This window comes from Equus quagga, chromosome 16 (genome assembly GCF_021613505.1).
Source record: "Equus quagga isolate Etosha38 chromosome 16, UCLA_HA_Equagga_1.0, whole genome shotgun sequence".
Taxonomy (NCBI): Eukaryota; Metazoa; Chordata; class Mammalia; order Perissodactyla; family Equidae; genus Equus; species Equus quagga.
Window position 1 is genome coordinate 59,926,542 of NC_060282.1, and position 25,279 is coordinate 59,951,820.

The window sequence follows — 25,279 nt, forward strand, 5'->3', positions numbered from 1 at the left end:
AAACTCTGTTACACAATAATAGCTTAAAGCCTCCAGAATACCTTGAAAACAAAATATGGGCTACCTAAAATAAAGATGTCCCCAAACAGATAAATACATATGTGTTAATGCTATTTATTCATCCTCAAAGTTATTAATGTAATATTTAATGCTAAATAGTAATTCAGAGTTGTTTTTGTAGGGTCGAGTGATAAAGGGGTCCTATAAGTTTCATGCCATCATCACTACGTTTGAGATGATTTTGACTGATTGCCCTGAGCTGCGGAATATTCCATGGCGCTGTGTAGTCATTGATGAAGCCCACAGGCTGAAGAACAGGAACTGCAAGCTGTTGGAGGGACTCAAGATGATGGACTTGGTCAGTGATCATATCGGTGGTTCCATTGAAGCCCTTAATAGATTTGTTACTGACTCAGTATTCCTGCTGCTCTGAATTTGACTGATACCTGTGAAGGATGTTTGCAAAGCCTGTCAAATATTGTGATATATCCTCCTAAGCTTTCAGTCACTCAAAAGTTCCTGCTGTCTTCCTGATTCTTACATTGCTGGCTGGTCTCTTTGCGCAGTTGGATCACAGCAAAGTGTAGTCATGATGTTTTCACTGAAATGAGTTTCAAGTATTTGCTTTTCCATTTTGTTTATAAATACTGGCATTTCATAAGCTGTTGGGCCCAGCGTTAGCTCAGTGATGATAATCCAGTTATATTCTAGGGCTCACAGGTTTTGGCATACTGGAGCCAGTAGAGTAAGACTTATAAATGCAAGTGCTCAGTAAGTTGAGTCACTATCTGGAATTGGTCCAGTCTGCACAGACACTTAGAAGTTTGGAGCATTACATGATCTTGAATTTGATCTGGAGTTTTAGATCACACCGATCCCATACCTTCCAGCTTCCTAAGAGAAGCTCAGTCTTCCTGATTATACTTTTCTAGATTGTTTTTCAGTAGACGCATCATAGGATAACATGTTGTAGAAGTGGTAGCATTTGATTGATCCTCCGTTCCATACTGTTGTGTGTATGGTTTCCTAGTGGAAATTACTACATGACTTCGGTCATCCTCATTCTTTTCACTCTGTAGTTTACAGGGTGGGTTTTGATCACTTGTTTTCATTTTTAACATACATTTTAAAAGCAAATTATTGTCATTTAGTGTGTCTTGAATGTTTTGATGAGGTTTTTTAAAGTACTAAAAAGATTTTAAAAATGCCTTTAGTGTTGACTTCTGTAGATTAATTTGATCTCGTTAATTGAGAGTTTGAGATGGGAAGGAGTATTCTATGTTCATGGCTATGGACTTTATACTGAAGCCTGGTACTACCAAAAGAACACTTAAAAGCTTTCTGTTGCAGCTGGTTCCTTGAAGCAGCTTCTTTTATTCTTAAATTAATGGGATTGGATTAGCTAACTATTCTTTTAATTAAAAACAAACAAATCTAGTTTTGTTTAGAGGAAAAAGTCTGAATTATCCTATTTAGGGTGGGATTTCCCATCCAAAGACCTTTCTCAAAGCAGTTCATGGTATTTGGTGGCCAATCCACAAAACAAATTAGAGCACCTAGAAATGGTGAGCAGGTTTGAAGACGTGGGTAAACGTATGGAAGAGAGAAACTCTGTGGCTGTGTTTGGTTTCTCCAGGTAATACTTTAGCATTACATTGAAGTAAACCTGTATTTGCAGGTAAACACTCATGCTCATGAAATATCTAACTACATCTTCTGAGCAGGGACCCATCTTCGCAGTGGTCCACGAAGGAGACAGTTATAGCACCATTTCCTGAAGGCTTAACTAGTCACCTGACGGAGTTTATCTAAGTTGTTTTCTATTGTTGGTTCATATGTTCCCAGATAGTAGATTCTTACTGTAAGATAGTCCTCCATTGGTGAGTACAGATTAGTTTAACTCAGTCAGCATCAAATAGTCTAATTGTCATTGGGAGACTTCAGAAGATTTTCTATTTTTTTGTAGTAACACTTCATTAATGGATTAGAATCTGTTATCCAGGTAATTTTTCTGTTATATATTGCAGTGTTTTCTAACCTTTTTCACGTAATGGCACATATAAAAAATGATAGTATTTGTCACACTAGGGTAAGCAGAGAAGGCTGCCCACTGCCACAGGTCACCAGTCCTGGGATCCTGACTGTCACAGCCCTGCTGGCTGCCCCAAGGACTTGGCGTGTCTGTAACTCATTCATGGCTCACCACCTGGGAAGCTCCGATTAGCAAATGAACACGATAATTGTTTTTCTGATGATCAGGAATCTTTATCTCAGAAGAAATGTTTTCAAGATGGAACACATTATCTTTGTTCAGAATCAGAATATGATTGTATTTATCCAGTTCTGAACAGCTCATTGCCTGCTCTTTACATCCTTACTTAAAATAAACAGCATGAGAACTTATACACTGGCCACTTTTTATTCTTCATTCTTAAATTAAGTCATGGTGAAAACGGCAAATAACTATATCCAATTACAGAGCAGGTCACAGGGAACTGCTGTTACCTGCACTAGACTCAGTTATGATGAAATTGCACTTCGTGAGGATTATCTTCAAGTGCATTCTCAGAAAGGAAAGACCAGTGAGTGTCTCCAGCTCTCCCATCACAAAGGAAATGCTTGTGAGGATGCTATGTTGAGGGACATTTATGGTCTGCACTGTCCTCCAGAGGACCTCTGGAAAGCAAAGCTGTCTCCTTGTCCCTCATCGACAAGGAGGGGATTCTCTGGAGGTGTGGTCGTAGTTCTTCATTGATTCTGTTATCTCATCTTTCATGGTCAGGAGGCCTCACACAAAGGGTCTGGTGAAGTGAAATTAAATGGACATCACTCCATCAGAGCTAAAAAGAATGGTAACATTTTCAAGCCAAAAGCCTGTCTGTTGGCATAGTTGAGCTTGATAAGCTCGAAAGCCCGAGTCTCTCACATGACGTTTTGTGATGCTGTGTCCATTAATCATATGTTATATAATAGTTACTTTCAAATGGAAACCTAGTTTTATTCCACTGCTCATATGCAACCTTATAAAAGGGTTGTAATCATTTGGTATAATTGGCTTTAAACAGCCCTTGAGGGACTGCAGCATAAAGAAGGAGTTCCTTCCCTTTTTTCAAGTAAGTTTATTTTGAAATAAGTTAAAAGGCTATTTCTGAAGTATTTGGCTAGAGGCTCAGGATTTAACTCAGTCATGAAGGATATGAAGAAACTGAGAGACATTATTTAGTATCTCCGCAGCTCTCTTCCACCGCAGTAACGCTTTTCCTGAATCTATGACAGTATTTTTAAAAATTCTTGGATAAAGTAATTCAGAACTTGAGTATGTCAGGGATTGGGGCCCACGTTACCCACCAGTATGGTTTTACGTTAGAAAATCTTGAATGGATGTGCAGACTCCTTACTCTTTATGAATTTAATGAGTCTGAAGATGATGGTGGTCTGCGTATCTTCCTGAATCAAAGGGAGAAAAGGAGGAATAAAAGCAAATTCAACTGCTCCACCTTGCCTTCGAAGAGCTTCATTGACAGATAAGACGTTGGTAGATATTTAGAAATTAGCCTGCCCTTAGTTCTGTCATTCATCTTGTATTTACTGAGCACGTACTGTCTGCTTGGCAACCAAGTCTTGTCAGATTCCAAGTTAAGTCAGAATATTGCTTTTAAACCTACTGGTGGTATAATTACTTTCTCAATTAGTTTTATTAGCTATGCTATATGTCAAATAGCCAAATTAAAGTTGAAAATAATAAGGCCCTTAAGATTAATAAACTGACTATTGTTAAGACTGGTCACTGCAAAACAGCTTCTCCATGTTGGACATGTAGAAGTAGGACATGGTGCTGGCCCCGGGGACAAGTGGTTAAGTTCACGTGCTCCTCTTCGTCCGGCCCAGGGTTTTGCTGGTTCAAATCCTGGTTGTGGACATGGCACTGCTTCTCAGGCCATGCCGAGGTGGCACCCTACATAGTAGAACCAGAAGGACCTACAACTAGAATATACAACTGTGTACTGGCGGGCTTCGGGGAGAAGAAGAAGGAAAAAAAGAAGACTGGCAACAGATGTTAGCTCAGGTGCCAATCTTAAAAAGCAAAAAAAAAAAGAGAAGGACAAGTGTGCAAATACATAAGGAAAGCTGGAGAAAAAGCTTGTAAACAGGAAGAATTATTTTAAAGAAATACCTAATTTGGTTTAAAGAGACAAAGTTAGAAATAGCATCTGTTAAAAAAAAATGATTGTGGTATTTAAAACCAAGCTGACCTCTTTGCTAGTTTGAAATTTTTGCAGAACAAAATCGTTTTTCATATGCTGCTGCATGTAGAAGAAGTTCTTTTGTCTCTAAAGTGAGTCATGCAGGAAGCAGATGGGGAGACGAGGGCACTGTCGATGTAGAGAAAAGAAAGAAGCATGTAAGCTTTATAGGAGTCTAGGGATTTTAGGAACAATCTTAAACTTTGGTGGAGAAAAAAGCATGGACACTTAGGGGACTTGCGAAGCCATGGCACTAAAATGTTGACCTAATGATCCCAGGAAGACATGAAATGGCAAGACACATTTACAGGGTCTGCAGAATTCCAGTGAGGCCCTTGCATGTATCTGTCTGAAGCAGGGACCATGTTTTTCTTGCATCTTCGCTTTTGTGCCTAATTCCTGTAGTTTACATAGAGTGCATGCTGCGTTAATGTTAGTGAGTAAAAGTAGGAACATGGGTATCTATCTAGAGAGAGGCTTTGGTTTCAAGAAACTGATTTTGTTGGGACTTGCTGAGTTGCTTTCCTTGTATTCCTGCAGGAGCATAAAGTGCTGCTGACGGGGACCCCCCTCCAGAACACTGTGGAAGAGCTCTTCAGCTTGCTTCATTTCCTGGAACCGAGTCGTTTCCCTTCAGAAACCACCTTTATGCAAGAATTTGGTGATCTGAAAACAGAAGAACAGGTACTTATGTCTACTTTGTATTTTAGTCATATAATTGAAGATTAACCCATGAAATGGCAAAACATTAATATTCAACTACTTAAAAGTATAAATTATATCAGTTGTTTCCCACCTAGTAGACAAGTGAGCTTTCTGTCTCCTTTCCTTGCACATTCTGAGTCTTCACTGTGGAGGTTTTCTTGGTTGGTTGTCTGTCTGCCCTCGTGAAGGGCTGTGAGATTTGTAGAGAGGCTGCGTACCTGTTCCTGTAATTTTCAGAGACTGCCGTGCTGTTCAGGCTTGTGGGTTTGCTCTGTATACTTTTGGGGATAATGTCAGAAGCCACTGGCATTTGTGGAGCTGTTTGCCTCCCAGAGTTGAGGTTCTAGTCTTATTTCTTAACTGTATACCTGGTCATATTGCTTACTGTTCTGAGTCTACATATTTTCCTTTAGAAACTTGGGTCATAACTACCCCACATGATTTCTGTGAGAAATAAATGAAGTATTGTGTATGAAAAGGGATTGGTTATTTTATGCATTGTAAGAGTTATATGTTGTTTGTTGTCATGCTGTATTTGAAATAAGTATGGAGATATGCCTGAAATCTTGGTCTTTATGTCCCTCTTCCCTCAACTTACTGTCTCCAACCTCTTAGTTTAGTTCAAAGTGAAGTCTTTGTTTTGTTTTGCTTTTCTTAAAATAAAAACTATCTGGTGCGCTGTGTCCTATTTCCAGTCAGCAGAAAAGAGAACCACAGAGACGTCTCTGCTTGCTCGCTTGTGCAGGGACTCGATGACTCCTGTCCTACTCATTCTGTGAGCTCTTTCTAGAAAGGACGAGAACTGAAGCGTAGCACTCCCAGGGCACTGTCTCCTCCCTCTCCCTCATCGTCCCCATGGCTTAAGACAAACAGAAGGGAAAGCTAGATGAATAAATTGGGTTCTTTTCTGCTGTGTATTTTTCAAGCCTTCTGGCTGTTCAGGATTCCTGGATAGATGAAATAAGTCCATTCGAAATGGAATCATTCAACCTTCATGCGCTTCTGTTTTGAAAGTTGAAAGAGTAGTGCCTTCATACCCTGACTGGGTTTTGACAAATGAAAATGAACGGTAAATAAATAAGATAATCCTGATTTTTCATGTTAGGATATGTTTTGACATGCAAGCAAATCACGATACCAGTATTTACTTAAGGTCCTTTTTTAGGTGCAAAAACTCCAGGCTATTCTAAAGCCAATGATGTTGAGACGTCTCAAGGAGGATGTAGAAAAGAACTTGGCCCCCAAAGAAGAAACTATTATTGAAGTTGAGCTAACAAACATTCAGAAGAAATATTACCGAGCCATCCTTGAGAAGAATTTTACATTTCTTTCCAAAGGTGGTGGTCAAGCTAACGTCCCTAACCTTTTAAACACTATGATGGAATTACGGAAGTGCTGCAATCATCCATACCTTATTAACGGTAAGCCTGCGCACTCGCGAGCTTGTCTAAGTGACCGTCAGAGCACCAGACATCCCTTTCTCCCAGGAGACTGAGAATTTTATGGTTTGTAGTCATTCCTGTATCCTGTCATGTCAATGTCGGGTTTCACCGGCTTCCTATGCTTTATGATTTGCCTTCTGTGGTGGTTGAAGGCCAAGGACCACTGCCTCTGCCGCTTCCTGAATTCGGACCTCACCTCGCCGTCCTCTTCCTTCCAAATAGCCATGTCTCACCCTGTGAAAAGAAATGTTAGTGCTCCGTGGCCAGAAATCATCGAAGGTGCAAACAGCTGAAGAGAAGCTAGCCCCTGACTGAGGTTTTCTTGCTCTGTGTGTTTAAATCAGAGAAGTCAGAGGGGAACTGTGGTGTGAGAAGGCAGCTGTTAGCTGTCTCACGACTTCGATAGGGGGAAATTTCTCTCAGTCTAGAGGCCTGCAGTACCTAGTCCCTAAGAATGAGAGATTAACTTAAAGCTTTGATGATAGTTTGTCCCTTTTATTGATGACTACTTCATGGTCTTCCTATTTTCCTAACTAAATTGATAGTGTTATGTAGCTGATACTAGTAAAAAGCTCTATTAAATACTTACAGGAATCATTAGAGGAACAAATATTTCACGCCTATGATGTGTAAGATACTCTGGAGAATACAAGACCTTCAGCTTGTCAGGGATTGGGATTAAGAAGGCCGTTAGAAAGCCGTGGCCTCGAGACAGGCCTACAGGGGCAAGAAAGATTTTGCCAGTCAGGTTAGAAAAAGAAAGGGCATTTAGGCTGATGTAGTATCATGAACAAAGAGAAGGAGGCAGGAAAGCAGAGGGGGATGTGCCCAAAGTATAAAGCACATGAGAGGCAGTGGGACACCAAGCCTCGGACCTGCTGGTCCGTGCTCTGGAAAGCCCTCAGTGTGGGATATGGGATTTTGGCTTTCGTCTGTAGGCAGTGGAAAACCTTTGGTTAGTGTTTGAGCTGAGAAATGATTAGAACTGTGATTCAGGATGATTGATCTGGCAACATCATCTAAACAGATGGGAGTAGGGAAAGACAGGACAAGCAGAAAGACCAGCGAGGAGGCTATTGCTGTCGTCCAGGCCAGAGTTAATATGGGGTAAAGAAAGGTGATGGCTGGCTAACTTGGAATGCTGGTGTGCAATTGTAATTGGCCAGTAGTGCAATTAGGTTCCCTTCCAGGGGAGAAGGAACAAAGCCTGGTTTTGTCTTCATCACAATCTGTGAGGTTCAAGGGCAGCTAATTTAAAGAGTTCCTCATCTTTTTCCCTTTCGTAACTTACCTGTCAGCCACCTCAGATCCAGAAGTTCCTGTTACTAAATGACAAAGTGGGCCACGCCTGGAAGACAGTCTCAGCATAGCACCTGAGGTCATTGCTGTGGTGAGACATCAGTGAATTTCCGTTCCAAACTGTGTGCTTTTAGCTTTGTCTTCCAGAGCATCGTGTGTGATTATTATATCTTTACTGCTGCCAACCTGATAGTCACCGTGCATTTAAGAGCCTGTAAGGCTCTGATGGTGAGTGTCAGCCAGCCTGTTCCGGACTTGGAGAGATGGAGTTGAGGATCAGGGTGATTGATGGTATGAGTAAGGCACGCATTGTGTGTGTGGTGTGTGTGTACATGTACTCGTGTGACACATGCACACTTTTGCATTTACTATCTGGTAGAAAGAAAATGAAGAATAGTAGCCTCCAAGGAGAAAGAAAAGACACTCACAGAAGAGCTCGAACACTGTAGCAGAATGTGTGTGAAAGGGATGACTTCAGTGACGGTCGTTAGACATCCGCTCTGGGTCCCATCAAGTTTACCTTGTTTGGTTACATGCTAGTTATGTGCATTGAGCATTGCAGGCGGGAGGTCCCCCCAAAACACAGCTAGTGGGTCTCTTCCCTGGCTGGCTGCTCTCCAGGGTCATCCTATATAATTCATTGTTTGCCGGGAGGACAAAGGCTTGCATTTGTGGCTGTGTTCTAATTGGTCACACCTTGAGCTCGGCTTTTCTGTCCTGACGACAAGTTGTGAAGTGTCTGTTAAGCGGGTATCCTTATATGCCTTTATATTGGGAAATTGTAGTAAAAAAAAATACACACATATAGACACACACACTCATTAGGCGTTACAAGCACCCAGATAACTTGTGTAGGTGTTGTGTTGCCCAGAGCTTGCTCCAGGGCCGGTGCTGCCCCTTCTCATCCACAGTCTAGAGCAGAAAGTGTACTGAGATGATGCTGACTGTACACATGTTTATTGAGCAGTTACAAGTTCCTTTTCAATTTTGGAGGTTAAATTGAAATTTGCCTTGGGTGTGGCAGAGGAAAGCAGCCCCAATCAAACGGAAGTTCAATACAGCAGTGCACAACATTTCTAACTGTGGAAAATAGAAGCAACTATATGTATAAATTGAGAGTGGTTACGTAAGCAAAGCAGATGAAAATAAATTAGAGGTGATGGTAGAACAAACTATGTAAATGAGAATTTTTTTTTTAATTTTATTTTTTGTTTTTATTTTTTGCTGAGAAAGATTAGTTCTTTGCTGAGGAAGATTAGCCCTGAGCTAACATCTGTGCCAGTCTTCCTCTATTTTGTGTGTGGGCCAACTCCACAACATGGCCTGATGAGTGGAGTAGGTCTGTGCCCGGGATCCAAACCCAGGCCACTGAAGCAGAGTATGTGGAACTTTAACCACTTGGCCATGAGGCCAGCCCCCCTGAGAAATGTTTTTAATGTGTGTTAATATTTTTCCTGAAGTGCTTAGAACAGTGTTTGGTGCACTGTAAGCACTTGGTCAGTTTGCTAGTTGTTTTTCTTGCTAAAAGGTAAGCAGGTAACTGCATAACATAAGTGGAATTACTGTTATTGCCCCAAGCTTTATTAGAATGGAATGTCCAATTTTAGTTTCCCTAGTGAGAGTAAAAATAATGTTGAAACTTGGTCCAGGTCGCCTCATGATTAGGCATGACCCGAGAGTCATCTGTTGTTGTTGGGCAGCAGGAGTGTGGGGAATAGTGGGCAGAAAGGAAGCGAGGCTGAAGCCGACACGATGGGATGAATTTCAGAGAGAAAATAACAACTTGTTTTTTTCTGGTAATCTTCAAAAGAAAATAATTTCTTGTCTGTGGCTAATATAGCTAGGTAACATTGCAGTTACTGCCCTCACAATGAGCATCTGTGGGAGTGAAAAGACTTCCACTCTTATTTCAAGTGAATACACACATTTCAAATTGTCTTTGATACATATGCACACACACGCCTACCTTTTTAAATGTAGTACAAACAGTACTTTAACTAAGAGCAGTGCCAACAACGTATCATGGTTTGTCATAACCTATTTCTAGTTCATTTTCTGATTGATATTTACAAATCTGACATAAAGGAAAATCATTCATTGGTAAACTTGAAAATTTGGGACGTTAGACATTGCTTTTCTCCCCAACACCTTTCCATCCCTTCAGTATTGCCGTAATAAATACAGTGCTAAAGGGATCATGTAGGAAATATGTTTGCTGGGTTTTGGGGGTTTTTTTTGAGGAAGATTAGCCCTGAGCTAACATCTGCTGCCAATCCTCCTCTTTTTGCTGAGGAAGACTGGCCCTGAGCTAACATCCATGCCCATCTTCCTCTACTTTATACATGGGACGCCTACCACAGCATGGCTTGCCAAGCAGTGCCATGTCCACAGCCGGGATCTGAACCAGCAAACCCCAGGCTGCTGAAGCGGAGCGTGTGAACTTAACCACTGTGCTACTGGGCCGGCCCCTGTTTGCTGGTATTTTTAAAGGAAGTGTTTCTAGTATAAACTGCCTGCCACTTTAAGAACCTGAATTCATAACAAAGAGCTGAACTGATTAATTCAGCAGTAGCTTTTGTCACGTAAGAAAGAATTTACTTTTATTTTTGACTGTTCTTTATAAGATGAGAAATTATTGGTAGCATTGAAAAAGCAGGAAAGTTATTTTTCTTGTCTCTGAATAAATATAAAGTTAAAAAAATGTCTCCCATTTGACTGAATTATTTATATTTTCAAGTATTTTGCTAAAATAATTCAAACATGTCTGATATTTATTTTATCAAAATGATTATTTCATTTTGAAAACTCCTCATTGACCATTAACTTGTTTTAAACTAAAATAGTATATTTTATTTTGATTATGGATTATAATCTTAATATGGATAAAAAATATCCAAATATTGTAAGTAAAATCTGTCTATTTCTGAGTTGGAAAGAGCCGATAGTATATTGCACAGCAGGAGCAAACTTTTCAAAAAGACCTCATGTAATATGTGGAATTCTTGTCCCGAATCTAGAACCTAGATTTCTAAATTTCATGTTTTGGAAAATATTATTCAAGAATATTCCTGCTAATACTCGTAAACAGCATTTTGTTTTTTACCTTTTCCTAGTAAAACCTTTGCTTTTTTTTCCACTTAGAGAAAAGTCCTGAATCTTATTAGCCTTTTATTCACGTGGAAAAGGAAGTGAGAGCCTAGCAGTTCTGGCCCAGCTGGTGTTTTCTGCCACTCCCCTTCCGAGCAGTAACAGTGTGCTGTGCAGAAGGCCTTAGTGCTTGGGGAAGACGCTGAGTGACTTTAATCTGTTCTTAGTAAGGTTCTTTGTTGATTAATAATTAACAAGCTGTATTTCCGTGTATGACCATGTCATAAGTTAATTTCCACAGTGCCCTTAAAGTGGAAGTAGGATGGCACTTTTGTTACATCTGCTGCTGCTTGCAGAAGTACTGTCTGAATGGCTGTGGTGGCCTAACTAACCTGATCTTTAAAAACCTTTTTGAGGTTTATATATCCCCATCTTGTATATAGTTAGTTCACGTTTAAAACCAGTGGCAGAAAGAGTAGTTCAAAGTTTCTGGCCCAGTTTAGGGCTGGAACCTATCCCATTAGATGGATTTGTTTGTTCATATTTTCTAAAGGATAGGTGACCATATCCCCTGTCCTCAGGGAGAGGCACTGAGCACAGCAGCCATGCCCTGATTAACCCCAGCGATGGGAGGAGGCCAGACTGATGCTGCGTAATTCCAGTTAAGCCACCTAAGCAGTCGTAGGAAGCTTAGCCTGCTGCTTCCTGAGTAGGCGTGTGTTTGGGGTCAGGGGAGGAAGCGGTCAGGACTTCGTTCCTTAGGAAGATGAGGCTTCTCTGCAGCACCCAGGTCTCTGAACAAGCAGAAATTCCTGTGGGGCTGTGAGATAAAGAGGGTTAGGCATAGAGGTCTCACATGAAACACTTAGAGATTGTTTTGTTTTTAAACCTTTGGATAATTTAAGATAGAATTTTAGTACCTTAGGAAATTCTCAGATGGGAATGAATATGGAGGGAGATTTAGAGAGTGCAATAGAAGATGTGTGCTCAAGTTCCCCACAAAAATATCTAAAAATTATCCTGAAGACGGAATTGGCTTTCCTTGCAGTCGTTTTGGCTGCATTAATATGCGGTTATACACACAGACTTCTGCCCTTGCCTTGGAATGGTGAGAGCTCCACTCCCTTGTTTCTTAGTTTCTGAACAGATTTTGTTGTTTTTGTTTATATTCAGCTAGTAAACAGTTCTTCATTTCTTTAGCAATTTAGGTTCCAAATTTTCTGTAGGTATCTGGCCCTTGGCTTGTTTCTGCCACTTCTGGCTTGACAGTCTGTTGTTGAAATTCAGTTTCTACAGACAGCAAACATTTGTTTGCTGGAAAATGTGGTCCCCCCCTGCAAAATGCCTAAATGTGTTGTGCTTAAAACTTTGATCCCTTTTGTATCGTCATAATTTTGTGTAGACCTAACTTTGAGTAAGTGGATAGATTCATGTTCATAAACGTGAGTATGGTGTTCTGGTTCCTACAGTTTGCAGTGGGTTTTGAAAGTAAGTTCATTGTTTTAAGTAACAAAACCCTTTTACAGTATTCACGTTATGCTGTCCAATCTCTGCAGGTGCTGAAGAGAAAATTTTGGAAGAGTTTAAAGAAACACACAATGCAGACTCTCCAGATTTTCAGCTCCAGGCGATGATCCAGGCTGCTGGCAAGCTAGTGCTGATTGACAAGCTGCTGCCAAAACTGAAGGCTGGTGGCCACAGGGTGCTTATCTTTTCCCAGATGGTGCGCTGCTTGGACATACTGGAAGACTACCTCATTCAAAGACGGTGAGGGCCACTGTACCGTAAGAATAAAAAGGAAATTAAAACATGACCTTTTACTGGGCTCCAAGAGCTTTACCTTGAAGTGACATTTATGATAAAGGGGATGAAGTGGGCAAAATGTGTCACATCTCTTTTTAAAAGCTGTAGATGTACACGACAGTTATTCTATGTGATGACTACAGTAGGATGCTGCATACTTTTGTGGGCAATTTTGTTTCCCGTTTCTTTCTTTTCACTAGGTGGGAATAGTTCTTACCTAAAATTGAAATTGTTATTTTACTGTTAAGAGGTGTCAGCTATTTTTAGAGTTTAGATATTTCACTGGAAAGGAAATAAAATAAAATTTAATCTTTGGGTGTTTAACCAATTGTATAAAAAGCTACAACAAAACCTATTTGCTTTGAAATTATTTCTGATAAATAATATCATTCTGTTAATATATGTCCCATATTGTAGTACTTTCTTAAAAATAAAAAAAGGAGCAAGTATACTGTAGCCATTTGTTAGGCCTCCTTGTTAATACTGACATTTTCTAGGTACCCGTATGAAAGGATCGACGGCCGAGTAAGAGGCAACCTCCGTCAGGCAGCTATTGACAGATTCTCCAAACCTGATTCGGATCGGTTTGTTTTCCTCCTGTGTACACGGGCAGGAGGGTTAGGCATTAATCTTACTGCTGCTGATACCTGCATCATCTTTGATTCTGACTGGAATCCCCAAAATGATCTCCAGGTAAACAAGAAAATCTTCCTGGTGCCTTCTTTCTTTTCTTTTCTTTTTTTTTTAAGTCATTCTGCTATGACAGAGAATTGCTGGTCAAACCAATACATTAAAGTCATGTAGTCACTCAGGCAGTGTCCTATGATCGGGGCAAATGAACCAACCAGTAATCAATTCATTAGTAATGTAAAAGTAATTTCTTAGTATGTTAACCCTCTTCTAAACTGCACCTCTAGTTATTGGAACAGATGCTCCTACACTGACAGTTGAGTCTTTTCTTTCTTTGGTAGCCATTAATTTTCTTTTTCTTCCAGGCTCAGGCTAGATGTCATAGAATAGGACAGAGCAAATCTGTGAAAATCTACAGGCTGATTACAAGAAATTCTTATGAGAGAGAAATGTTCGACAAGGCTAGTTTAAAGCTCGGTCTGGACAAAGCTGTGCTGCAGTCCATGAGCGGGAGAGAGAATGCCACCAATGGGGTAAGCCACACTTGCCCAGATCTTTCATTCATTCTGCCTCCTGACTTCATTTAGCTGATAGTGAGAAATTATCCAGCATCTGATTATTAGTTTTTTTTAAAGATTGTCACCTGAGCTAACAACTGTTGCCAAACTTCTTTTTTTTTTTTCCTCCTGCTTTTTCTCCCCAAATCCCCCCAGTACATAGTTGTATATTTCAGTTGTGGGTCCTTCTAGTTGTGGCATGTGGAATGCCACCTCAGCATGGCCTGATGAGTGGTGCCATGTCTGCACCCAGGATCCAAACCAGCGAAACCCTGGGCCACCGAAGCACAGCGCGTGAACTTAACCACTTGGCTACGGGACTGGCCCCTGATTATTTTTTGACATCAGTATTTTAAGCATATTTTGTCACATTTCCCTTTGTTATAACTCAGGTTTACCCTCTTGAGAAAAATAAAACATTTGTGTAGTCTACAAATATTTCAGTTCTAAATTATTTTGAATATTTCTCTAAAACAGGTACAACAGCTTTCCAAGAAAGAAATAGAGGATCTTCTACGAAAAGGGGCCTATGGTGCCCTCATGGATGAGGAGGATGAAGGGTCTAAATTCTGCGAGGAAGATATTGATCAGATTCTCCTACGGCGAACTCATACCATCACCATTGAGTCTGAAGGAAAAGGTTCCACATTTGCTAAGGTGGGAATTGATCTGAAGAGGCAGGTTATCTACGGACATATAATAGAGTTTCCTACAGAAGTGTAATAGTGTGTTGTTCATCTTGTAAAGTGCTCATAAGATGCATGCATAATGTTTACTTTATATTGCAAATTAAGAAATTAATTGTTACCTCCCTATGGAGCCCCTAATGCACAAGACATTCTTTCTTTGTGCTTTGGGTTCTCTTCTGTGTGTATGGCACCAGTCAGCGCCCTCACCTTGTCCTCATCCCTGCTGCCCAGCTCCCCAGCTAATCCTTTACCTGTGTTCTCGACCCCATCCTCTCCATTTCTTGTGCTCCTACGCCCTCATCATCTTCCTTTTTTCCTGAGATCCTGATTCTGGCAGAGCCTCTAAGAACAGTCAAGTCACTCCTATCCTTAAAAAGTCTTTCATCTGTTTTCCCCTCTAGTTACAACTCCATAACTCTCCTTTGATAGCTAAAATCCACACAAGTGTTATTTACACCAGCTGTCTTCTCCACTGCCTCCCTTTCTACTTAATTTTCAACTTCCAGCTTGTACCCCTCCCTGACCTCTCTATCAGACCAGCTCTGGCAAAGATGGCCACTGAGCACCAGGCCACTCTACTGAGAGCCCCTTCTGAGGTTTCACCTAAATGTTTCTCCACCCATTCACACCCAGGCCCACTCTACACTTTTATTTTTAACAGCTTTATTGAAATGTAATTTACTTACCATAAAATTCACCTATTTTAAGTGTACAATTCACTGCCTTTACCATATTTATACACTTGTGCAGCTATCATCACATCTAAGTTTAGAACATTTCCATCATCCCCAAAAGATCCGCTTTCCCATTAACAGTCAGTCTTTCTCTCCCTCTCCTCCCCTTCTCCTCCCTCCCCTCCCTCGCTTTTCCTCTTCACCCCTCTCCCCTCCCCCTGCAAGGCCTTGGCAACCACTAATCTGTTTTCTGTCTCTATAGATTTGCCTACTCTGGACATTTCATATAATTGGAATCATACAACACGTAGTCTTTTGTTTCTGGCTTCATTCACTTAGCATAATGTTTTTGAGGTTCATCCATGTTGTAGCATGTATCAGTAATTCCTTCCTTTTTATTGCTGAACAATCTTCCGTTATATGGCTATGTCTCATTTACCAGTTGATAATGGACATTGGAGTTGTTTATCCATTCACTAGTTGTTAATGAGACTTGAGTTCTTTCCACTTTTGGTTATTATGAATAATGTTATGAGTATTTGTGTGCAAGTTTTTGTGTGAAAATATGTTTTTATTTCTCTTGCATATATACCAGGAAGGGAATTGCTATTAACTGCATGTTAAACCCTTTAAGGAACTGCCATACTGTTCTAAAGTGACTGTACTATTTTCCCTTCCCACCAGCAGTGTTTTTGGGTTCCAGTTTCTCCACATCCTCACCAACACTTTTTATTGGCTGTCTTTTTGATTATAGCCTGTTAGTATGAAGTGCTATATCGTTTTTGGAAAAATGTTCAAATCCTTTATTCGTCTTTTGAGTTGTCTTTTTATTATTGAATTTTAGGAATTCTTTATATATTCTGGATAAAAATTCCTCATCAGATAATATAATTCACAAATATTTTCTCCTAGTCTTTTCTTAACAGTGTTTAATTTTAATGAAGTCCAGTTTACCCATTTTTTCTTTTATTGTTTGTGCTTTTGGTGAATTGTTTAACCTAAGGTTACAAAGATTTGCTCCTGTGTTTTCTTCTAAGAGTTTTATGGTTTTCACTCTTACCTTTAGGCCTGTGATCCTTTTTGAGTGAATTCTTGTGTGTGGTGTGAGGTAGGGATCCACCTCCCTCCTTTGCATGTGGGCATCCAATTGTCCCAGCTACTTCAGTCCTGAAAGCTCTCCTCCTCTGGACGCTGTGGCCCAACACCTTCTCCCTCAGCTCTTTCAGCCTCTTTTCGGGTTTTTTCCTCTGTCGGCACTTCAGATTCAGTATGTGCAAAACCAAATTCGTCACCCTTGTCCCTCCACCCTCTGTGTGCACACACACACCCCTGTTCGTTAACACTAGTTGGATGCCAAAGTTGGATGCTGAGGTTTTTCCTAGCTTCCTCCTCCTCTGTCCTACTTCACATCCACCTGGATTCTAACTCCTTTAAAATACCTTTTAAAGTATATCTTTCTTGACTATCTCCTGTTTTCCGTTTCTGCTATACCTATTCTCAGTCTTCCTTATTTCCTCCCTAAACTACTACAGTAGCCTGTTCTACTCTGTTCTACCCTCCATGCTCCAAGACATCAGTGTGATCTAACAGGTGACTTTGGATATGGTCATATCTATCTTGACATTATTCCCATTTTCAAAGAGTTGACTCATTTTAGAGTTTGGACTCTGTTAACAGGACATGCAGGGCCCTGCTTTACCTGGCTTCTGCCTGCCTCGCCAGCTTGATCTTTGACTACTCCCCGGACTGCCCTTGTCCCTGGCCATGTGACATGATTGCCTTTCTTCTCCTCTCTGCCTTTGCACATGCTGCGCTGTGAACATTTCCATGTGCTTTCCTGTTCCATGAGCTTTTAACATTCTGGTCCAAGCATTATATTCTGGAAAGCCTGTTCTCTCTTCCCAGCAATGCCCTCCCTCCCCCCCCACCCCCCCCCCCACCTGCACCCTGCCTGACGGTGATTAGAGCCCTCTTCTGTATATCAGTTGCGTCTGATCAGACCTTTCTGGCCTACCATTTATTACGCTGCACTGTCATCTTTAGTTTCCCGATCCATCTCAGCCCCTGGATGGTGAACTACCTGAGGGACAGTCTTTCATCCCAGTCTGTCAGCTGCAGCGTCTGGCTCACAGTGGAAGAATGCGTACATGTTAGAGTGAATGAATAAATGAAAGCTGCTTTGCATTTTGCCTCTGAGGAAAGCATCTCAAAGTAATGCATGTTTTTTCCCCTTTAGGCCAGTTTTGTTGCATCTGGAAATAGGACAGACATTTCCTTGGATGATCCAAATTTCTGGCAAAAGTGGGCTAAGAAGGCCGAATTGGATATTGATGCCTTAAATGGGAGGGTGAGTGAGAGGTCCCATTCAGACCCTCTCTGATCTAACCCAAAGGTCCCCTTTTCAGAAGTTCCAAATGTATCTGCTGTCTTTTTTAGAACAACCTGGTTATTGACACTCCAAGAGTGAGGAAGCAAACCAGGCTGTACAGTGCAGTGAAAGAGGATGAGCTGATGGAATTTTCAGACTTGGAAAGTGATTCTGAAGAGAAGCCTTGCACAAAGCCTCGGCGGCCCCAGGACAGGTCCCAGGGTTATGCGAGGAGTGAGTGCTTTCGAGTTGAGAAGAATCTGCTTGTCTATGGGTAAGTCTGACTCATATGAAAGATGGAACTTTATTTTAAAAATAGTTAGACTTGCACTTGATGTAGGAGCGCTATATCTGTGTGTGTGTTTCTGTGACTCCCCATGGCACAGTCAAGCAAATGGTTTTGCAGCATCTCTGATGCGGCCCAGGGTTGTTTGGTTAAAGTGCTCAAAGTTGTTCAGATCCTCTTGGATTTGAAGGGGTACAAGTTTGTCCCTTAAGGAATTATGTCAGATCCAAATTCACTTGTTGATTATAACTCAGAATAAAGTCTCAAAATTACAGAATCTTTTCCTACTTTGCCTTCACATAAAATTTACAACTCTAGTAATCTTTTAATATTTTTCCATTATAAAAATTTGTTAAAGGCAATCATCTGACTTGTAAAGCTCTTCCAACTCTTCTGAAACATGAATTGATCGTCATTTCAGTTCTGAATGTGTTGTATTTCCTCTGCTGGACTACAAGTCCGTGAAAGGCAGGGTCCACATCTAAGTCATGTCTGCCTCTCCATGGTGCTCCCCATGGTGCTTTGAATGGCAAGATGCTCAGTAAATATCTGAATCTAAATAAGAGTTCTCTAGCATATTGTGAGACTGTAGGCAAATTCCATTCAAATAAAAGACTGCCACCCAGGGGCTGGCCCCGTGGCCGAGTGGTTAAGTTCGCGCGCTCCGCTGCAGGCGGCCCAGTGTTTCGTTGGTTCGAATCCTGGGCACGGACATGGCACTGCTCATCAAGCCACGCTGAGGCAGCGTCCCACATGCCACAACTAGAAGGACCCACAACGAAGAATATACAACTATGTACTGGGGGGCTTTGGGGAGAAAAAGGAAAAAGATAAAATCTTTAAAAAAAAAAACAAAAAACTGCCACCCAAATAATATTTCTGTAGATCTGATGATATCCTGTCTTTGATTATTTCTTCCAATGGATCATCGTTAGTTTCAGAATAAATATGAATATTCTGTTAACATGGCATACAGGGCTCTTATCTGGCCCTTGTCTGTCTTGTCCTTTCCATGGACAGTCCAGGCTTCCCCTTTAGTCTATCGTACTCCATCTCATCTGTGTCTTTCCACAAACTCTACCCACCGCCTAGAGCAACCCCCTCCCCCACAAGCCCCTTTTCGCCCACACACACCCAACACTCAGACTTGATCTGGGCACCATCTCCTGTCCTTAGACATCCAGGGCAGGCGTCACCTTGGCACCCTGCGCCAGAGAGTCTGGCCTGCACTTTCCATCACACTTATCACGTGGTGTCTTGACTTTGAGTAGTCAGCCTCTCCTGCTTGAGACCCAGTTAGCAGCTCCTTGGGGACCGGGGCTCTTTCTTTGTGTCCTGAGGGCAGAGTGCAGTGCCAGCAGACGCACAGTGAGTGCTGAATCACCGAGTGTTGATGGAGTAAATGAAGTTCAACTGAAGCCCATCTCATGTCTCAGCAGCTGTGTCACCTCCACTAATTATCTCTGGAAGCTGGGCCATCTTTTCTGTGTGTTCTCACGTGGCGGAGAGGCTCTCCCCACCTAAGCCCTTTGCCACTTGCACCTGCTTCCATGTTTCAACCTAATGATCAACTTGGGTAACTTTAGAAACGCAACATACTAACTCCAGAAGGGAAGAAGCATGCGTAGGGCACACCGTCTTTCAGCGAAGCCCTTCCCTCCTGCCATGGGTATCACTCCGTATGGAACACCTACTGTTTGCTGGCACTGTGTTGGGATGCTCTCGGACACCAGATGCAGCTGTGAGCGGGGCTGTCACAGTGCCCACCTCAAGGCAGGCAGGGTAGCAAGTCAAGGTGGCACTAAGCTGTGACGATACTATGGCAGGGAGGCACTATGCAAATGGAGCACAGAAGCATGTCTCCTCTCCTTTAAGACCCAGCTCGGGTATTATCTCCCCACTTCCGGGGCTAGAGGGAATAAAGGAAGGAATCACAGAAGGTGACATGTATGGTCTGCGATTCGATGGAAATCATGAATTGGCCAGGGTAAGAGGGAGTGTCGGGAGTTGCGTAGGGAAGAGAAGAGAGTTCCTGGCAGGGAGAACAGTGTGTACAAAGGCCTAGAGGCGAGGGCCAGCCTTGCGATTTGAGGAACTGAGAGAAGTTCATAGAAGCCAGAAAGGACCAGGCCGGAGCCAATGACAGGGCCTGCTGGGGCATGCGCTGTGCTGCTTGCAGCCGAGGCCTCCCACCTGAGCACAGCTCTCAGTCCTCGAAGCAGGCAGTGGAGGGGCCGTTCCTAGCCGGAGTGCCGCCCTGGTGGCCCAGTCGGCCATAACCTGGGGCAACATCTGCCTAGCTGCTACGTGCTCTCGCTGCACAACAGCCAGATGGAAGAACACAACACTGTGTTTACCTGGGTTGTAACCCTAAATAGACGGTTCAGGCTCAGCAGTGTGCTGTTTGGTTCTGCCCACAGTTTGTTCTCCCACTCATTTTCCGTGAGGACCTGGCAGTTGGCTGAACGTTTTTCCTCTCAGTGCTGTTGTAATTGGGATTTAGCACTCCCTGTTATAAAAGGAAACTCAAACCTGTTGACAGTCTTTGATTAACTATCATGGCGTCCCTTTGAGGTGGATTAAGGCAGCTGTCCTCAGTACTGCATCCTTGATTCGGGGATAGTCACACCCCCTCGAGTCACTGTTCATCTCAAATGGTTGGTCATTATCAAAACATACAAACCATGACAGAGAAGCAGAGTATGAAACGTCCAGGTGCCGCCTTGCTCTCATATCCTAAAAATTGCTGCCATTATCTGACTCTGACTGGGAAAGCCTGTGTCAGCCCTGTGGGTGTTACTTCAGTGGCAGTTCAACCCCTGCTAGGGGAGCAGCGACCTTATGGCCTACTCTGTAACGGGTGTTTTTAACTCTTGCACCATAGATTGCCTTCCTATCACCTGTTGTAAAATATTGCTAGTTTTTTTTGTTTTTTAAAGCTTTTATTTTTCCTTTTTCTCCCCAAAGCTGCCCAGTACCTATACCAGTTGTATATTTTTAGTTGTGGGTCCTTCTAGTTGTGGCGTGTGGGACACCGCCTCAGCATGGCCTGATGAGCGGTGCCATGTCCACGCCCAAGATCCAAACCGGAGAAACCCTGGGCCACCACAGCAGAGTGTGCAAACTTAACCACTCGGCCATGGGGCCAGCCCCTCAAAATATTGCTAGTTTTGACCCAAGATTTCCTAACACTGTGGCCTGACTGTGAAAGTAAAGCCCCAAATCTAAACTGAAGGACACCATCTGCATGCTGAATATTTGCTTTGCAGCTGGGGACGATGGACGGACATCCTTTCCCATGGACGCTACAAGCGTCAACTCACTGAGCAGGACGTCGAGACCATCTGCAGGACCATCCTCGTGTATTGTCTCAACCATTACAAGGGGGATGAGAACATCAAAAGCTTCATCTGGGACCTGATCACGCCCACCGCTGATGGCCAGACACGTGCCTTGGTCAATCATTCGGGTAGGTCTGCTTCATGCTCTTCGTGCTGCAGGGTCACAGAGAGCCACCGGGGACCCTGGGGATACAACCGAGACCCCGTATTTCCCTGCCTCGTATGTCAAAATATCTAACTCTGGTACTATAATTGGGATTGTGAAAAGCTTCTGTCATTATTATTATTACGATTCTAGGTTTATCAGCCCCCGTGCCGAGGGGAAGGAAGGGGAAGAAGGTGAAAGCCCAGAGTGCACACCCGGTGGTGCAGGATGCTGACTGGCTGGCCAGCTGCAACCCAGATGCCCTGTTCCAGGAGGACAGCTACAAGAAGCACCTGAAGCACCACTGCAACAAGTGCGTCCTGAAAGGGCCGGCGTACGGAGCTGGCTTCCCTCTGTGTTCATGCGTATAACTAAGGCCATTCAACTGTGCTGGCTGTCTTTGCACAGGCGTGGCCCAGTCACATGACAGCACACCTTTAGATGACTGATACTGTTTTTTATTGTGGTAAAAGATACACAACATAATTTTACCACTTTAACCATTTGTTAGTGTACAAGTCATTGGCATTAATTACATTCATAATGCTGTGTACCCATACCGCTGTCTATACCCAAAACCTTTTCACTGACTCCAATATAAACTCTGTACCTATTAAGCAATAACTTGCCCCTCCCTCGTCCCAAGGCCCTGGCAACCACCATTCTACTTTCTGTCTATGAATTTACCTATTTTGGATGCAGTCATACAAAATCTGTCTTGGTATGTCTGGCTTATTTCACTTAGCATAATGTTTTCAAGGTTCATCCATGTTGTAGCTTGTACCAGAATTTCGTTCCTTGTTATGGCTGAATAATATTCCATTGTGTGTGTATACCACACTTTGTGTATCCATTCGTCTGTCAGTGGACAGTTGGGTTGAGGGACACATTTTGGCTGTTGTGACTAATGCTGCCATGAACATTGTAGACAGCTAAGTTTTAACCAGTGTGTCTGAGAGAATTATAGGTAGCTTTCTATGATCCTGCCTTCAACTGACTGCTTTCGGTGGAAGGACTGGGGAGTTTACATGCTGTTTTTTACTTAATACCTCAGTTGCTAGGTCCTTTTTTTTCTACTTATGAGCTTAGAATCATATTCCATACCTTTATTTTTAGGACTGATTATATATAATTGAAGAATATTGAATCTATCAATTTATTTCATTGCTTGGTGCTCTTTTATCTACATCTTAAACGAACATTTACACATTGATTCCTTCCTTGCTCTGTGCCTGTGTTTTTCAGTGTCAGTAGTACCAGCAGCCCTGCCTCTGACCAGCCGTATCTCACTTCCTAGCTTTGTGTGACCTTGGGCAAGTTCCTCAAGCTCTTTAAGACCCACTTCCTTCTTAGTCACACAGAGCTCTGCAGCAACTGAATGAGCAATTGAATGAGGCCGCATATAAATAAATGAATGTGTATCTCTCTCTGAAAAGTAGCAACAGAAGCCTGCACAGAGAACGCTGGCAGCGTGCCAGGCGCTTCCTGTGGCTCGTCTGTTTGAGGTGTCGAAGATAAAGGGTGCCGTTGTATCCCCATTCACCTGACAGGGAAGCTGAGACTTGGGCTGAGTGATGGCTAGTTGAGGAACAGAGTAGATTGGAAGCCCAGACCAGGTGAGGGCAGGCCCCTGCTCTCAAGCACCCTGCCACTCGGAATCCTCCTTCCTCCTCAGGACTGCCACATGCCTCACGTGAAATGACGCCTGGAGAACACCTGGTCCCCCGGGTTGCACTGACTAATGGTTCTCATCCCTTTTTTAGTCACGATGGTGCTTTGACTGACAAATTTTTTTCCTTTTTGAGTCTTCAAAACCATTACCTCAAACTATTGGTGCTTCAGAAACTTGTTAGTGTTGTAGCATAGTAGTTTTCCCTAAAATCCTGCCTTGCTTGTAGCTATTAGAAAACTTCTGTTTCCTTGTGGTTTCTGTGAACTTTGGGTCAATAGCCTTTTGAGTTTTGGATTCAAACAAGCTGGAAGTGAAGTGGTTTAGTGTGGGAACAATGCCTCCTGTTCCCGATCCCAGTGCGATTGTGGTGGTTTTTAATTTCCCGTACTAATGTCAGTAATAGACTTCCATAGGGTACCCTCTCTAATTAGTATGTGAGAAGTAACTAGTGTTCTTCACATCTTTCTGTTCGGTCTCAGAAGACTGGCAATGCCTTCCATCTCCTCTGTGGGACAAGAAAGTAGTCCACTTGGTCTTCCTAATAGATCATGCCCTAAGAATTCTTGGCATCTAAAGTGAGGAAATATTTATGCCTGGTAAGTTAGAAATGAGAGCCAAATAGGGGGACCTCCTAGAAAATCATTCGCCAGTTCTCTTCAAATGTTTCAAGATCGTGAGAGACAAAGACAGAGGAACTGTCTCGGGTTAAAGGAGAAAGGAGCAGGACTGTTCAATGCCATGTATGATTCTGGACTGGGTGCTGGTCTAGAAAGTGATCTCTAGTGGGACAGCCAATGAAACGTAGCTGAGGCTGAGGGACTTGTTAGTAGTCATGTCTGTCTGACCTACCAAGTGCAAATTCCTTAGGGTCAGAGGCCACCTCCTGTCCATGTCGTTATCCTCCGGGTACCAACTGTGCCTTCCACAGCAGTGAGTGCTCAGCTTACCAGTTGCATGGGTTTAAATTTTTCCTGTAGAAGAAAGGTGACATTTACTGTTAGTTCATAAAACTTTCCACTTAACTAAAATTCCTCTCGAAGAAGAAAACTTTGTCTTCTACCAAAAAGGAGAGAAACCATTAGGATCACTACCACTATATGAGTTTTGCTGTGAATAAAAGAGAATTCAGCCGAAGATGAAGAATATTTCCTTTGAAACTACGCTTTCTGAGCATCCTTTTTGTATAGAGATCCTGGCCAGCAAGTTCTTCTTTAACGAGAGAAGAAATAAGATACCAGCCACAGACGCCTATGCTGTCATTTTTCTTTAGTCAGTTCAGTGCAGCACAGGCAATTTTTAATCTTATCAAAAGAAAGAAATCTGAAAAAATTAAAATGAGTTATCCAAAATGATTGCTTACCTTGGAGCATTTTCAGATATTTATAGCCTCACACCTTGCCCATCTAGAAGCCACACTCGCCAGGAGCAGACCCCTGGTGGAGAGGGAGGTGTGTCATGGGGTACGTATTCGTGTATTATCAGGACTATCCTGTTTTGGCGAAGCTGCCCCAGTTGTCATTTTGATGTTTTCAAGGATAATTGCCATGTCCTGGAAAGACAACGTGAAGTGGTGGAGTCAGAAGGCCTAATTCCAAGGACTCTGTGACCTTATGTATGTCACTTGTCTTCTATTACCCCAGTTTTCACATTTGTAAGGTGGAAATTATAACTTGCCCACTTCGTGACAGGGTTATGGTGAAGATCAAAGAAACTAGTTTCTGTCAATATGGTGCATTGCTTGTGAAGTATTCTGTAAGTTTATCATGGGATTATCTAGCTCGGGAAGTAGCACTCGGTATATCAGCTACTCACGGCCGAGGAGGTAGGCTTCAGCTGTCAGGCCTGAGTGTGCACCAGGGGCTACTCCGCAGGAGATGCTGGACTCGGAGTAGACGCAGGCCTTCGGGACTTACCGGGGGGCTGTACTGAAAGAATTATGTTTTAAGCCATTGAGGCAATCCAAGTGAGATTGAAAGTCTGGCTCCTAGAATTCTAAGAGTATTTAAAAACTGATTCCTTGAAAATAGTTAAGAACTTCAGTGAATTAGGCACGTTTTAATCTCCTTTGGAGTGTTTTATTATTATTTTTTAAGCTACAACTTAGGCTTCCAGATAATATAAACTAGAAGGAATAAAATATGCCTTCTATTCCTTAAAGGAGAAGAGCAAGGACCCACCCCTGTCCCAGCCCCATCGCCATCTTCCTTTCTCGGAAGCAAAGTTGTATAATCTGAACAACCTGACATTCCATATTGAGGGTTTATTGTAAGGTAGTAAAACCAGATTTTATATCTCGTTTATTCCTACAACTTCTGATGTGCTTCCAAAAATGGTATT

The 25,279-nt window shown here is 42.4% G+C and overlaps 1 protein-coding gene across 6 annotated transcripts in view; it reads left to right on the plus strand.

The window, feature by feature from the left end:
- CHD7 (chromodomain helicase DNA binding protein 7) overlaps window positions 1-25,279 on the plus strand; it is a 182,926-nt gene that overhangs the window by 139,697 nt on the left and 17,950 nt on the right. For all 6 annotated transcript variants that reach the window (XM_046641668.1, XM_046641667.1, XM_046641671.1 and 3 more), the window contains 11 exons: window positions 182-358; window positions 4,785-4,928; window positions 6,115-6,370; window positions 12,334-12,544; window positions 13,078-13,273; window positions 13,576-13,743; window positions 14,245-14,424; window positions 17,367-17,477; window positions 17,567-17,772; window positions 21,054-21,253; window positions 21,424-21,583. In XM_046641668.1, coding sequence (XP_046497624.1) covers window positions 182-358; window positions 4,785-4,928; window positions 6,115-6,370; window positions 12,334-12,544; window positions 13,078-13,273; window positions 13,576-13,743; window positions 14,245-14,424; window positions 17,367-17,477; window positions 17,567-17,772; window positions 21,054-21,253; window positions 21,424-21,583 — 2,009 coding nt within the window. The remainder of the gene's footprint in view (window positions 1-181; window positions 359-4,784; window positions 4,929-6,114; window positions 6,371-12,333; window positions 12,545-13,077; window positions 13,274-13,575; window positions 13,744-14,244; window positions 14,425-17,366; window positions 17,478-17,566; window positions 17,773-21,053; window positions 21,254-21,423; window positions 21,584-25,279) is intronic.